This window comes from Zalophus californianus, chromosome 6, assembly GCF_009762305.2.
Source record: "Zalophus californianus isolate mZalCal1 chromosome 6, mZalCal1.pri.v2, whole genome shotgun sequence".
Classification (NCBI taxonomy): domain Eukaryota; kingdom Metazoa; phylum Chordata; class Mammalia; order Carnivora; family Otariidae; genus Zalophus; species Zalophus californianus.
Window position 1 is genome coordinate 63405043 of NC_045600.1, and position 17147 is coordinate 63422189.

At 38.8% G+C, this 17147-nt stretch overlaps 1 protein-coding gene across 5 annotated transcripts in view; it reads right to left on the bottom strand.

Annotated features, from left to right (window-relative positions):
- The window catches only part of AKAP6 (A-kinase anchoring protein 6), a 503914-nt gene that overhangs the window by 118848 nt on the left and 367919 nt on the right, over nt 1–17147 (bottom strand). For all 5 annotated transcript variants that reach the window (XM_027570975.2, XM_027570977.2, XM_027570978.2 and 2 more), the window contains one exon: nt 6916–7036. In XM_027570975.2, coding sequence (XP_027426776.1) covers nt 6916–7036 — 121 coding nt within the window. The remainder of the gene's footprint in view (nt 1–6915; nt 7037–17147) is intronic.

Here is a 17147-nt window from a genome sequence, read left to right on the forward strand (position 1 = left end):
GAGAAAGAGGTAAAAAATTATCATTAGGTTCTTATGCCTGATATATCTGGTACATTTTTACCTTGACTGCTTCAATAACTAGTAATTTGCTTCATTTTGGTACTGAAATTCCAACCTAAGGCCTAATTAACAGAATTTAATTTTTTAAAAAGATTAATTTATTTAAGAGAGAGACACAGACAGACAGAAAGAACACAGGCAGGGGGAGGGGTGGAGGGAGAGGGAGAGAAATCCTCAAGCAGACTCTCTGCTGAGCATGGAGCCAGACATGGGGCTCGATCCCAGGACCCTGAGATCATGGCCTGAGCCGAAATCAAGAGTCAGATGCTTAACTGACCAAGCCACCCTGGCACCCCCAGAATTTAATTTTTTGACACATACTTCTATTCTGTACACCAACATGTAAATTTTTTAAAAAAAATTTTTTTAAAAAGGTAATGGATTTTCTTCTATTTTAAGCCCAGCTACTACAACCTGGATTATGAACCAGCCTAGTATTACATTTTTAGGAGCTTAAGTTTAGTCATAAAGGTATCAGGCCACATCTGTAATTATTTAGATCAATCTGGTCCAGAACAAAATGAAAGAGAACTATTGTAGAGGGTTGAAATTTGTGAATTTATAAAATATAGGGGTAGTGGGATTAATCTGTTTTCTGTGATCAGTTCATAGCCATGACAACATCATTTTGGCATCAATAGTTATAAAATAACAACTATGCCCCATTTTTCTTCTTTTACACTGTTTCTTATTCCCCAGAATTTCTAATCCTATTCCATACTCGTTTCTTTTAAAAAGTCATAATCCTTATTTTTTAATATGTACCCAAATTCTCTAACAGTGACATTTTCTCCTTTAAAATGTATCCCTTTCTCTTACCTGTTTTTTTCTAAAACAATTCTTTCAGTGTTTAGTTCTCTTTTTATTTGTTTATATTTGTTTTTTAGCATTTTCTTATTCATTCATCCACCCATGATTTTAATTTACTCTTTTTGTTTTTAATTGTTTTAGGTTACTCATTTTTGTTTGGTTAGTTGTATATTAACTAATTTCAACTGTTTTTCTTTCTCTTCAAGGCTTGTATTTCTCCCTCAATTTCCTAATATCCTCTTCTTTTCAAATACATAATATTGATGTCTTCTCTTATTAATCCTACCTGGCCAAACTGTCATTGAAAGGAACCACCTCTGGATGGGTGAGAGCTGTGCTCAAAGTCTGTAAACATTAGCTGGCAAATTGAGTTAGAGGAAAATAATTAATTCACTTGTTAAAAGTATTATGATTAGAAACTTACTTGTAAGAAATATTGTGGTTATTTGTTTCAGGGGTACAGGTCTGTGATTCAACAGTCTCACACAATTCACAGCGCTCACCATAGCACATACCCTCCCCAATGTCTATCACCCAGCCACCCCATCCCTCCCACCCCCCACCACTCCAGCAACCCTCAGTTTGTTTCCTGAGATTAAGAATTCCTCGTATCAGTGAGGTCATATGATACAATCACAGACCTGTACCTCTCTGAAACAAACAATTCATTATATGTTAAAAAAAAAAAAAAAGGAAGAAGAAGAAGATAGCAGGAAGGGAAAAATGAAGGGGGGGGAATCGAAGGGGGAGACGAACCATGAGAGACTATGGACTCTGAGAAACAAACTGAGGGTTCTAGAGGGGAGGGGGGTGGAGGGATGGGTTAGCCTGGTGATGGGTATTAGAGCACGTACTGCACGGAGCACTGGGTGTTATACGCAAACAATGAATCATGGAACACTACATCAAAAACTAATGATGTAAGGTTATTAACATAACATAATAAAATAAAAAAAATTTAAAAAAAGAAATATTGTGGTTAGACATTTCTCTACCATGCCGTTCTAATCCCTTACATTAAAAAAAAAAACCTAATAGAAAGTGTTTTCATATCTAAGTATCAAAATAAAGTGTAATTTTTTTCTCATGGTAAATGTAAATTTTGCAACTGAGCACATTTCCTTCTTTGCTTTTACTACCAGGAAACCCAACGTGTAATTTTAGCATCTTTAGTAAGTGCATAGGTCCATACAGTCTATACGCCTGCATATTAACTCTTCTCACTGAAAGAGACTAGTTTATGTATATTTTCCCCAATTCTGATTTGTATTCATGTATTAAAAATATTTTTAAATGTTTCCTGTGAATTCTTATAAGCGACCTCAAATCCAGAGCAGAGTAAAAAATCGAATTAGTCTGTTTAGTGAGCATTGTGTTATGCAAAAATGAACGGTCCTTTTCCATTTGCACACCGGACATATTTGTTTAATACTTATACCAACAGAGAAAGATAGAGGACACTTGCATTTTTCCCATAAAAGCAGAACTATATGAGAGGAACTAACCCTCACAATGAAATATAAAATCTTCGGTGTAAATTAAGGGTCTTAGTTAAAATGGGTACTAATGTTATATAATTTTTCAGCTGCGTTATTTTAACCCCTTAGAAATCAAATAAGCTAATATTTTATTGATGAGGAGCAGCTAAGCTATCCTCTCAAGGAACAAATCTATAAATGTGGTGTTTTCGTGAGCTTCACACTCTCTGAAAACAGCTCTTATTCAAGTATAACAGTAATCACCAGACTGCAACTTTTGAATTTGGCCCTCGAAATTAACCCTTGGACTCTGGAACCCCACACCAATCCAGGATCACTAGGGGCTCTGTCATCTGTGCTGTGTAGGTGGCAGAGAATGGGCACGGGAAGGGCAAGGGCTCTGCAGAAAGGGAAGGAGCCCCTGACCGGGCACAGCCTCACAGCAGTCTGCAGTCAGCTGTGTCTGGCGCCCAGGGCGGGACAGGAGCAGCAGCAGCCTCAGCAACAGTCTCCCTGATCCTGGAGGTGCTTCTAGGTCACTCAGTCTATGAAATTCATAGGACGGGGGAGGAGGTGTCTTGAGCTTCCCTGAGCCCAAGAATAATGCCACCTTTGATCTGTAGAATTGAAAAAAAATGGAGCTTTTCCTTTGCAAGTGGGTTTTAAATATTTCTCCATTAATAGTTAATGCACATGCAGACCAGGAGAGTGACAGCTCCCTGTGATTATGAATTCTGGCTTCGTAACGCCAGTCCAAATAGGAGCTGAACTTTCAAAATCATGGTGGTTACTTCTGACAAATTAAATTGTCCTACTTAGGAAGGTAGGAGGCATGAAGAAAAAGAAAGTGAGAGAGTGGGAGCAGATTCTCCTTGGAGGTGATTCTCAGATTGAGGAAGAAAAAACAAGAAAGAACTACGTTTGTGTTTTCTAGGCTGACAATACTGCCAGTGTGTATTAGAAAAGAGCTACAGAAGGTCCCTGCTCAGATGTTGGGCAAGTGGGCCAGGCAAAGACGGGCGAAGGAAAGACACTGGCAGGATGGCTCACTATCTCAAAACAAGGAGAAAATATTTTTAAGGAAGTGGTCATTTTTAACTACGAATCAGGTTGCTCTTAAGACCCTGCTGTTGAAAATTAATTAGAAAGAAAATGGTCTTAAATTCCTAATGATCAGAAAATAACAAGAAATGGTTTACACAGAAAATCTACTTTGTAGCCCATCGCAATGTTAAGGTTCTAAATTATGTCAGGTGGTGTCAATGTACTCTTTGCCTGTTAAATCTAACTCTTTTCCTTTAAGAAGTCCCTGTGGTATTTTGCTGGTTTGGGGTAACCAACATATCACAATAGGTGCTCAACTCAGGAGGTCTGCTGAGTGAATAGTCTAAGGTATTTATCTATAGTTGCATAGCTAGGAGTTAAGGCCAGATGATTTTCTAGCAGAGACTAGAATATAAAATAAATAGGTAAAGTCAGGCAAGTAGTGCCTGATGTGGAAAGGGCTAAAAAAATCTTCACCCACCCACATTGACTAGCATCTTATTATACTTTCTCTAAACCAACATTTCCAAATGTGGACTTTGGGGATCAACCTAAGTATGTGTAATGCATGTCATGAGTCAGGATCTGGACATGACTATCTATTCCAGGAAAGGAGGTGAGTGATGAAATATAGGGAGTCCCCCAAAGAGAGAAGAGAAAAGGTTTTGAGTTCTACCGTAACAGGAATTATGCTTCCGTTCTGGTCTGCAGCCCCTGGGATTTTACCATCACTCAGCTGCAGGTCTCTCTGAAAGGTTTCACCTTCATTCTTTACACTAATACCGGCGATCATGAACTTCATTCTCACCCTTAATTTTTAAGTATATGTGCTGCCAAAGCGAGCACTCATCCTTAATTTTTGAACTCAATGACTGTTAATTCAGTATCAGCTATGTAAGGTGTTTTGCTTAACAACGTATAAAATCCAAGAGCAAGGCATTTTTCTTAGTGTTATAGAAGTATTTTAAGAAAGGAAGATGATGTACATAGGTTGAGCTGGACTGGGAATGCTGTGAAATGGGTTGGGCATCCTGTTGAATGGTCTCGATGACTAGGGAATGTGAGTAGTAAATGCCCCGCAGGGGCATTGCAGGGAAAGGGGGAGTCCCACTGGCCAACAAAAAATGGTTTTGTCCCAAATGTCAGTGGTGCCCTTGATGATAAATGCTGACAGAGCACTGGTATCTTCCAGGGACAACAAATTTAAAGATTAAAGTCTCAAATGGTATTGAAAGCCGAGGAAGGCTTGGGGACCAACTGAGAAGTGCTATTACTCAGGGTTCTTTGTGATCAGTAGGCTCCAAACGTCCCTGCCCCAGGTCATCAGTTCAGTTGATTCCTGAAAAGGCACATTAGAACAGAGGAATGAGACATGGAAAATGTTGACCTAACCTGAGAATCCCTGAGGATTCTAGACAAAGACCTGACATTAATTTTCTTCCATCAATTTTTCTAATTTGGGAGCCACCCCAAGTTCTAAATGAGTCCTCAGTCAATATCCTCAGGATTCCTTTGGAGGTTTCTAAACCTCTGAAATAATGTGGGGGCTTGTGTAAAGAAAGATTCTACAGACCTGTAGCTTTTGCCCTTGGTGTGTAGCTCAATCTTCAATTTTGCTTATAAGCCAAATGCAAAGTTAGGGCCAGTCTCATGAACTTAGCTGGGTTGAGTACCTCAGAGCAGAAAGATGATGACAGGACATGAGTCACAAATGAAGAACCCCAGTATGGAAAATGTTTGGGAAAATACTATAATCCAGGAGTACTGAGTGGGTGGAATAATGGCCTTCAATATGACAGAATGGGAATTCTTAGGCAGAGCACTTATAAGGAAACCACAAGAAAAAGAAGACTGATTTCCTATTAATTGTGATGTAAATTATATGGATGTGATTTTGACAAAGAATAGCACTGTTACTGAAAAAAAAATAGTGGTTTATGTGCAAAATGCAAAATGCATCAAGAAGAAAAGAAATGTTATTTGGCATCATGAGTGCAATAAAATCTGAGATAACGGCTTATGGTTAGTTAACTTTTGTATTTTTTTTTTCTGTTTCATTTGATTTTTAATACTTATTAGGAATGAAACTAGTATTTTTATGTCAATCAGTTAATAAAGATTAATGGGCATTTTTCATACATAATTCTTGATCCTGACATGAAATGTGAAATCACCTCGCTTTGTTTACATTAGGTGAAGACTGTTATTCCAGACATGTTATGCCAGAAGATATACTGCATAGTTCTGTTGTTAATGTGGACGGCTATCCATACAGGAAATAGCTAATCGTCAACAAACTCGATTAATGTTGGACAGAATTCTTTAGGGAATAAAATATTACCATTTGCTGACTCCCTGGGGAGTTTATATCTTCTCTTAACCAAGATGATTCTCAGTGGACACTAATTAAAGTCAACCAGACCCTTAAAATTATAAATAAAGATCTCTCTTTGGAGAAAGTAAAAATTAAAATAACATATTTAGGAAAGGTAACTTAAAACGATAAAAAAATGAGGAAGAAAGAAGACAACTTTTATTTGACCTTGAATGTACTTCTTATTCTATAAGAAATTTTTAAAAGCTAGAGGGTAGTTGTTTCTTGTCATTATACTGTTGCTGATTCTGTGGTTAGTTATTAATTTTATTTTTTATGATTCACAATCTGCTCTTTGAAATATGCCATATGCTCAAAGCAATTCAAGGATGACAACTGTCAGAATTACTCCAATAAAAATTGCCTAAATGAGGAAGATTTACTGCAATCTGATATTTCAGTGGAAAGTCCCTCTACCCTCCCCAACAGCTTTTTCAGACACTGTGAATCTTGCAACCATTTTTTCAGTCAAAATCACATAGCTGTTTTGAAAGAACTTCTAAGACTATTTAAGTAGAATTGGTAAAACATATTAGGCTAAGGGTGAATTAGCAGACACGGGAAAACAATATAGATAGTTATTAGATGGATTGCCTGCAATCAATATATGAGTTCCAAGCGAGTTTTCTTAAATTACACGCAAATGTACTGACTTGATATGACAACGTCTGTTCTGTGTATCACTAATAAACATTAAATTGAACGAGCCCTGTACCCTGGAAGAAGCAAGCCAAACTGAAGGCAAATTTCTTTTTTCTCTGGAAAGATCTGAGGGGTGGACAGAATCCACCTGAGTGCCCCAATGAAAACACATTTTGTTAAATGTTACCAGTCCATTTATCCTTCATTTTGTTTCAGTCTATTTATTAATGCAGTTTCATTTATTGCTATTCATCTTGGAGATAAATCTTTGTCCTTCTATAGAATTACACCAAATAGAATGTGATAAAGGGAACTTTCTTGCAATTATGATGTCGGTGCAGCCTGTCAGCACACAAGGGATGGAAATGAGTTTGGGGACAGGGAAGGGAATTCTAATAGACACCATGATACATACAATGAACGCAAAGATATCCTGAGAGGGAGAGAGACTTGTCAGGCTAATCAGATCTTCCACAGCAAGGTAAAGGCAAGAAGGGTAGCTCTAACCTTGTAAAGATGCTGCAGCTGCTCCTCTGACATCATCAGGTCGTGGCTGTCCATCACGAGGGACTCCATGTCAATCAGCCAATCCCAGAGCTCCTGATATTCGGAATCAAAGTCCAGAAGCCTGAAGATAAGGCACAAAATGTATTATGCATAAATACAGTGTAGTTGTTAAAATCTCATATTAGAATAATATATTCTTGAAAACCCATGATGTTCCTAGGTGATACCTGTAAAAAGAGAAGGCAAAAATTCTCTGTGCGGTTCCACGGTGGACAAAATAGAAATTCAAGCCTGTGACACAGCATTTCTTAGATTTTGAAAACATAACATGTTATTCCAGTGCTCATACCTGAGACATATCGTGACTATTTCCATTCACTAACCCTTTCTGAGGATTTGCAGCACTTGAGCAAAATGACTACTACTCTGTCCTTGACGGAGAGCACCGCCATATTTAACAGACTAAGAAATGGAGGGTCAGCGCCTTGTGAAAGGTACATGGGTCCAGAATTGGGGTCAGAATAGCACCTTCAAAATTCAAACCTCTTTCTTGTCCACTAGATTTTCACAGATGTCGCATCTGAAATACATTTATGATTAAGAATACTAATTCAACTAATTTCTCTACAATGAACACAATTTATTATCAGATCTGAAATATCATTTTCACTGGGAAATGACTCAATCATTTATTTGTCCCTCTGCTGTCTATCTGCCTATCTCTGCAAACATATATCCTACATTTATTGTCATGGATGAGTAGCCAGCATTTCAGCTTAACACTCAGAGATAGGCTTGAGTGACTCTGGTAAGCCGGGGAGAACCAGGGGCAGATCCAGTATTAGACAGGTGTTCCCCACAGACGTGTAGGAAACAAAGGTAAGGACAGGAAGTCAAAACAATGAATCTTTGAATAGCCAGCAATCATTAAAATTCAAAGGAGGATCACTATGGTTTTCAACAAAATAAATCATTAGAATAAGGAGCTTAAAAGGATTAATGTGATTCTCTATTGAAAGCCTGGTGAATAAGTAAAGCCCAGATTCTTCTAAAACACTGTGATCAGAAAATGAAAGTGCAGGATGAAAAACTATGACTTTGTCCCTCCCCCTAAAAAAATCATCTCCCTAAAAGGAACCCACATCCTTGTCAAACTGTAACTGAGCAAAACCCTATCAGTGCCAATGAAGCAGCAGGCTCAAGAATGAATCTGGATTTATCAAGTGAGTATCTTATTATTACCTTGTTCCTGTCTCTATACATTAAATGGCTACTTTCCGCGAAAATGAACATCCACTTGTCATAATTTACAATTTAATCTTAATTGATCTGTCAAAGAAAACTTAAGGTGTGTCTGGTGATAGAAGAGACTAGATCTAGGACTGTCTGTTTTATTTTAATTACCTTACCATAATTATAAAGATTATTGATTAACACCATAAGGATCCAGGGGCAAGGATCGCCATTGACTGACACACAGAACTGACGTTTAACTGAATGCTGATGCTGGGCACCAGTGATGTGACCAAAAACTTCAGCAAGGCTATGGTGGCCCAGAGCAGGGTTTCTCAGATTTAATGTGCATGTGACAGGGATGAGGATTTTGTTGAAATGCAGGCTCTGATTCAGTAATTTTAGGGTGGGGCCTGAGATTCTGCATTCTTGGCAATGGGCAACGCTGCTGGTCACAGGCCTCACTTTAAATAGAAAAGTATTCCAGCATACACGAGAAATCTGAAATAGTATCCCATTTCAAAATACTAAAAAACAAAAACCACCATAACAGGGACAGAGAAACCACCAAGTTTTCTTTATTAACTCTGTGAGCGACTAATAAGGAATGACTAACAAGCCTTTGCTCACACGACAGGGACAATCGTTTAGAAATACTGCCTGAATTATGGTCATTTCTCTCTCCTTGCACCCTCCCACATTTTAGCCATAAAGACGGGGGGGGGGGGGGGACGCGCACCTGGGTGGCTCAGTCATTGAGCATCTGCCTTCGGCTCAGGTCATGATCCCAGGGTCCTGGGATGGAGCCCCGCCTCAGGCTCCCTGCTCCACGGGGAGCCTCCTTCTCCCTCTCCCTCTGCCACTCCTGCTGCTTGTACTCTCTGGCTCTCCCTATCTCTCTGTCAAATAAATAAGTAAAATCTTAAAAAAAAAGACAGGGGAGAGGGGGAACGCACCCCCCAAATTAGGGAAGTATGATTCTGGGGAATAGTAGAAATAGCAAAGGAGAAATAAAGGGAAAAGCTCACCCTTTCCATATCAGTGGATTTAAATAAGGAAGAAATAAAGGCAAGAGGAGCTCATGCTAAGCTGTGGACCCTTCCCTCTCTTAAACTAAGACCCAGAGGGGAGGTACATGAGACAGGTTGAAAGGAAAGTCAAAAGCACCAGGATATCAGCTCCATTTCCTGCTAGGAAGTCTGGGAAGAGACTTCACGGTAACCTGGAGTGGGAATGTTACGGTCAGAGAGAACTTTGGTCAGGACTCCCTTTGCTACCTGTTCTTTTATCCCCTTGATGAGGACACTGTTCTCTTGCTCCCCACCCCCCAAGAGGTTTCTGGGAGTTCACCTGGTGAACCTGACAGAGGTGTTGCCATGGCAGCAAAGGCACACTGACCCCAAGGAGAGGCAGGGGGACCTCTGAAGCCAGACCTCAGAACGCTGGCAGAGTCAGTGAGGGTTGGGTTGAGGCTTAGTCAGCAGGAAATACCTCCTGACCAAGCCAAGAGATAACAACACGGCCACAGCCCTCTGTGGGAGACAACCTTGGAATATTAAGGGCAAGATCCATTTCAACGAACGCAGCCAGCCCCTACCCAAGGGCCACGGTGAGCCAGGGGAACTCACCACACCCCAGAATCACAAGGTCATGTAAACCCAGATGCTAACTTAGAAAAAAGAAGGGAGAGAAATAAATCTGAAAAACAGCATTTACCCCAAGAGGTAGCTCCCCAATGACGATATTCATTTACTAGGGGAGGCTACAAGCATTGTGTTGAAGAGCCTGGCCTCTGATCTTAAAGCAAGGTTTTTCCCTTGCTTTACCAGGAAATTATGTGTTTACAGTGTTTCATAAAAATTACCAATCAGCAAGGAAAATAAAGGGGCCTGTTTTCTTTTCCATATGCGTATGAAGAAAAGAAATTTTGATTTGGAGCAAACAAGTCAAGGGTAAGAGGTGAACTTATCTTTGCACCTCTAGTGCTCAGCATAGCTCCTGGTGAATGATGATGAGTGAATGTAGATCATGAAGCCACAAACCTTTAGTCGGGCAGGAGTGACTTCAGAAGAGCAGCACGCAGTAGAGATAATAGTGTCTCCTCCCCAAATGCCAACACCAGCACAACCAGTGCCACACGGATAGGCTCTGAAGGGGTGGGGGGTTGCCTTCGAGTCCACAATAATGGTGCATTTGTTTACTTCAAGATTATGTGCAGTAGCTTCTTGATTAAGGTGAGTTGCCCCACCCCCCCATTCCTTCCACCTCTTCCCCTTTTCTACACTGAAAATTAAAGGAGACTGAAATAAACCAAACATATATACAGGATGGTAAAATGTTCAGAACCCTGGACATTTTTTCACTGGCTCCTCACCATTCCTTTAAATCTACGGAGCTGTTCCCTCCTATGACTCCCCTTAGCAAGGGACTTGGAACAAAAACCCATTTCTTCTAATTAAATGCACCTCAGCTTTCTTTATAGGGAGTCTACAGAGAAGACCCACAAGAGGCAAATGAACCTAACATAGATACTCACTCTTTCTTCAGTCTGGTCTATTTTTCATTTTAGCTGAGAATATGTAGGCTTGAGTTTGTTAGCTACAGTAAATGCTTTGGTTTCATATTTTGCTTCATTAGTATAGAATCGACAGCAGTATTTTCCAAACAACAATTCTCATAAGGTCCTAATACTGAAGACAAAAACACTTATTTTAAGCATTTGTGCCTGATTTCAGATTCTTGGCCACGTGTTAATTCCCAGCTTAGAAAAGACCTCAGAACTTTCCAAATTTAGAAAAATCAAATATGTAACTTCATAGCTAATCACAAACAAATTACTAGACTTTCTTTGTTGGTTCTTCGAAAGCTTCTGAAATGAATGCAATTAAATGTGCTCATTATTTCAGGAAAATTCTTAGGTAAGAAAGTAGTTTACTTTCTTATGCTTACATTACCTGCAAAGGTGTGTGAAGTGTTTTTAAAGTGATTTTGTGAAAGACAGAGTCTTCCAGGCAAAGCGCCAGCTACTATACAGGAAAACAGAGAGGATCATAGATGAGTGAATTTATCAAGGGTAGCACAGAACTAGTTAACAGTTTTATATCCCTTTGAAGAATATGCTGATTCTATCAGCGGAATTCAGAACGAGGTTGTTTTTTGAATTCTTGGTGACAAAGGCCCTAGTAGTCTTTCTTTTTAGAAGAGAGAGAGGGGCAACTGAAATTGTGGCAAGTGGCTCACAATCTTATAAGGGATATAAATATGGGAACTACTCTTTTGGAAGGATTTTCCTCATAAAATTTTCTCTGTTGGTTGTGTTTCAGTTTGTGTTAACTCATCCACTCAAATATGTAATCTGTTCGATGTTCAAAGATCTCAAAGCGTATCTTTTCAGTAACCTATGAATCTGGTATATTCTCTGAAAATATTACAAAGCAAACTCATATGTACTCTAGGAAAGTGTTATAAAGCAAACACATCACCAAAATGGTACTCATTTGGATACTTCTCTTTTAAATTGCCATATACTCGATCTTAAATGTGTCACAATAAAAGAGTTGGACATTCTGCTGTAGGTATAATATTCCCATTTTAGGAGGTTGAAAAGCTTATGCATGTAATGAGGAGAAACAGCCTTCTAACTCAAAGTCCATCTTCGTTAGACAAGTACAGAATTATGAATGTTTATTTCACAGAGAATTTAATAGAGATGCAGACAAAGCTATGGAGAAATAAATGTGCAACTTTTTCTTTAGTGTTTGTTTCTAAGTTTGGGTTAACTACTCCCGGTAATTGACAAAAATATTTCCCAACATCCTGTCCACCATTTTACTCCATCTTTTCAAGGTTACAAAAAGATTCCAGGGCTCTTCACTGCAGAAATAAAATACTAACAAGCTTATTCAGTATCTTTTTCTGCAGATTGGATAGCAATACATTATTTGTAAGGCTAGCATAGTTTAAGAAATAATCCTTCCTCTAAACCCTGATGGGAGTTATGTTTGACTAGCTAAGTGTTTGAATACATAAATGCATTCAGCCTTTGGTATTTAAAGTGAGCATCATTAACTCAACATTTCAACTTAAACTTTGCTTAAAAGATAAAGTTTCACCCAAGTGAAATCAATGGGAGGTGTGTGTGAATATATGAGGTTTCAACTTGGCCCACTGAGGAATTTTGATTAAAACAGACAACCAAATGAAGAAATCATCAAAACAGAGTAATTATTGGTTGAAGAAAAGATAACACTAAAAAGTCCTGGCAGTTTTTCTACCTAAGTCTGAGTAACATATATTTGGGAGCATTTAAGACTCCATCTTTCATATGCTTTATGGTTTATTTCACACCAACACATCCAAAAACACAAGACGGGTTCCTGAAATACCAGCTTGTCTATAGTGGGACTTCTATGAAATGATCCAATTTTCCTAGCTTCTTTAGCATATTGATTCTTTCCCCAAATATTCACTAAGCGTTCACTGTTCACATTATTTGCTCAAGGAAGTTTGCCTCTGCTTTTCAAAAAAGACACTAAAGGGAGTGGTAACAAAATCTTGTACAAATATGGTTTAAGAATGTTACTGAAGTAAAAGACTAATCATAGATCCGAATTTCCCATCACCCTTCACTCCATGTGGCATGTAAGCCCAGAAGGGAGATGGAACAGGGGCACCTGCCCCAATCATAATATCATTAAAGAATAAAATTTAGCTTTCTAGACATGGAATCTGCTACGCCCAGTTGCATGTAGAATCCCTTTCCACTCTAAACATATTAAAGTGTGGACACTAATTTACTATTTTGAATGAAAATTCATGAGCGACTTCCTCATGAGAAAAGCAGCCTGCCTTTGCCATTAATAAATAAAAAGGAATATGGAGTTCTTTCCAGCAGTAATTTTCTCAACTCTCATTTACGCCCACATACATGTGAAAATGCCTGAGAAAAAGAAAATCAACTCTACAAATTTGTTAATGATTGGCCTTACTTTCTCATGGACTCATGGGTGGCCTGTCCATAAACAGTGGTTACTATAACAAAAGCCATAGGGCAAAACAAAATTCTAATCTCCAAGGTTAGAAAATATCAATTAGAAATATCAATGTAGATTTCTGGATGTATTTGGAGGATTCTGTTAGGCTGTCAGGAAGTCAAACCCTTATCTAAAACTCAGGATATACCTTCTTTTTTTTTTTTTTAAAGATTTTATTTATTTATTTGAGAGAGAGAGAATGAGAGATAGAGAGCACAAGAGGGAAGAGGGTCAGAGGGAGAAGCAGACTCCCTGCCGAGCAGGGAGCCCGATGTGGGACTCGATCCCGGGACTCCAGGATCATGACCTGAGCCGAAGGCAGTCGCTTAACCAACTGAGCCACCCAGGCGCCCTAGTCAAACCCTTATCTAAATTTCCAGATAATACACTGGACTAAGTTCTAGCCAAAGAGCTGGAAAACATTCTGAAGAATTTAGAATCACTAATGATTCTTTTTTTTTAAATTTTTTATTGTTATGTTAATCACCATACATTACATCATTAGTTTTTGATGTAGTGTTCCATGATTCATTGTTTGTGCATAACACCCAGTGCTCCACGCAGAATGTGCCCTCTTTAATACCCATCACCAGGCTAACCCATCCCCCTACCCTCCTCCCCTCTAGAACCCTGTTTGTTTTTCAGAGTCCATCGTCTCTCATGGTTCGTCTCCCTCTCCGACTTAGTCCCCTTCATTCTTCCCCTCCTGCTATCTTCTTCTTTTTCTTTTTTCTTAACATATGTTGCATTACTTGTTTCAGAAGTACAGATCTGTGATTCAACAGTCTTGCACAATTCACAGCGCTCACCATTCAGTAGTGATTCTTACACAAATGGAGGATACAAAGCAAGAGATGATGTCATTTTAAAAAAAGAAAAGAATAAATCTTCCTATGTCATCAGTTGTGTGTTAGAGGGAACTGGATCTACACAATCTGTTGGCACAGTGGGGTGAGTTGGGCAACTTACCCTTTTGTCAAAGGACTACCCCACCCTAGGCCTCACTGGTTCTCAAAGATTTAATAGGCAATAGAGAATATTTACTCTTAGGGTTAAGGCAGGAAGTAAATAATTTGGAAATTACTCTCTGCCTCCTAATCCCTAACAAAAGCCTGGTAGCAGAATTAACATAGAGAGCCCACCTAGAATGATTTTGTTTGTCTCCTCCATCAAGGCCGAGCCTGCCCACAGAGTGCTGTGCTCAGACTACAAGGTTTTAGTTACTTGTAGAAATGCTCTTACTGAATTATGCTTTGACATCACTTCTTCAGCCTACATTTAAAAACTGCCTTGGGAATTTCATTTCTCTTGTAGGGATGTAGTATCACAGATGCCAGTCTTCTCCTTAAAGAACTACAGGAGAAATTCCTCAGGCCTCAATGGCATAAGAAGTTGTGTTTCCCTCGATTTATATTATTTTTAATCTTAGGACACCATGAATTTTCTGATAGAGGAGATTTTTATTCTTTTCTTTGGTATGGAAAATTGAGAGCCAAATCACAACCCCTCTTGAGGACATGCAGAGAATATGCATTTGTTTTCTTTTTTTTTTTTTTTAAAGATTTTATTTATTTATTTGACAGAGAGACACAGCGAGAGAGGGAACATAAGCAGGGGGAGTGGGAGAGGGAGAAGCAGGTTTCCCATGGAGCAGGGAGCCCGATACGGGGCTCCATCCCAGGACCCTGGGATCATGACCTGAGCCGAAGGCAGACGCTTAACAACAGAGCCACCCAGGTGCCCCTGCATTTGTTTTCTTACACATATTTTACTTTTGCTTAACTTACTTCAGTCAAATATTTATCTTAATTTATTGTACATATTTTTGTAAGTTGACTCAAATCCTTTGTTAAGTTGATGGAGAAAGGAAGAAAGGAATAAATTTTAAAAGAGAAGTATTAAGCTCTGCCCATTACAATGAAGTAGATTAGATTTGTCTTTGGTACCCTCCCATTGTCCCTGCTAGCAACTCTCTGTCTCTTCAACGGGCCTCATCAACTCTCCAAAGCAGTACAAAAATTAAGATGGAAGGGAGATACACATATACATATCTTTATTAGTTGACTTTATTGTTAACTTTGAAGTAATAGTTCCCCAGAAAGTATGCTTCTGCCTCTCTGGTTTGCCCTTTGTTAGATACTGGCATGGATAGCATTAGATCACTCAAGTGGAAGGTTGTCCAGGTCTAAAATTAGTTTAATGTATTTGCACATTAAAAGGGTATAATATCGTGACTCCAGTGAATACATTTCTACTGGTTTGATTTTTTTTTTTAGCCCAGAAAGACCTATTTTAATGATTGCATAGTACCCAGAATATCAGTCATCCAGAAGGTAGCCACGTACTTCTTGCTCTTTTTGATTGCATGTTGTGTTGTGATCTTAGTATATAATAACATCAGAGTACCAAAGACGAAGCAAAAACAACATGAAATGCACACCGATCAGCTATTCATTAGATTGAGACAGGACAAGAGTCAGAGGAAGAAAGTAGAAATTCTTGGTGAAAATAAAGTTTCTTTGGGTTGCCTAGTGATTTATCTGTGAGAGCATTCTCAACGTTAGCACAAATGAGAGATAGCACTTCATTTTATGGCTGGTGTATACCAAAAAGAAGACATTTTATGTAGCAACATTCCAAAAACACCCATTGAGCGCAAATTCAAAATGGTCATTGTGTGCGTGTGTGTGTGTGTGTGTGTGTGTGTGTGTGTGTGTGTGAGAGAGAGAGAGAGAGAGAGAGAGAGAATATGAGTAAGCATCTATGTTCATCTGCCTGTGACAGCGATATTGTTGGCATGGTGCTCAACAGAAAACCAGGAAGATCATCCTGCAGCAGTAAAATCCAGGGTGATTATAACCCTTCTCAGGCGGTTAAAATCATTCAATGTATCTTATTGCTTAATTAATTTAGAGAATCAAATTTGATCTTTAATCAAACAATAGTTTAAATAGTGATATATTTGTTTTCATTTGTCAAAATCATTTCCCTTTGGCAATGCTTTATACATATCTGTGTGTGTTTTTTCATACCAATACAGAGATGCTTCTTTTCCTGAAGGAAAATGGACTCATCTTTCCTGCCAAACTTAATCTTTTGTCTATTTAAAAGTTCATTTAGTTCAGCCTATTGTGCTTGGGAATTACTTATATATCCTGTTTGTATTTGGGAGTAAAATTTACACCAAAACCTTGCATGGTGAGGAGTGAATTACTTGCATATTCTTAGATACAGGGCATAAACCTTGATTATGTCTACATCTGTAGACATTGCCCAAATTTCCCCATCGCCAGAGGAAGCCTGGCATATGGCCAATGAGACTCTCTTCTAGAACTTTACCACAGGAGTAGAAGTCCCTGAGAACTCGCTTAGTATTCCCTCCTGATCCCAGCAAGCAGAGTCAAGAAAGAGCTCCATGCCCTTCTGCTTCAACGACATCAAATTATTATTTATAGTAACTCTCAATACACACACACTCGCACGCATACACACACACCCTCCCTACACAGTTACTGTCTTGTGGCTGAAATCCTTACCTTCCCTCTACCCAACCTTTTTCTAATAGCTAATATCTATGCACCTTTTATGAAAGCTAAGATATTCCCTCCCCCCATACATCTCCCTGATTAGGCAGACCTCCTAAGTACCCCCATAATACACTCTATCTCGAATTTTACCTGCGTTTCATAAGGATGTATCTATCTGTCTTTGTCTTTCTCCCTCACTAGATTGAAGACTATATAAGTTTTTTGCATCTTTTCTATTCCTAGTACCTCATACCACTCCCTGCAACATAGTAGTTCCTCAATGCATATTTCATTAACTAATTTTTATATATCTATTACATTATAAATATTTTAGATATTTTCTTATCGATTATTTTATTTCTGTGCTACAAAAAGTATATGGAGTAGGAGGGGTAGGGGGATGAGAAAAATAGGTGAAGGGGATTAAGTGATACAAGCT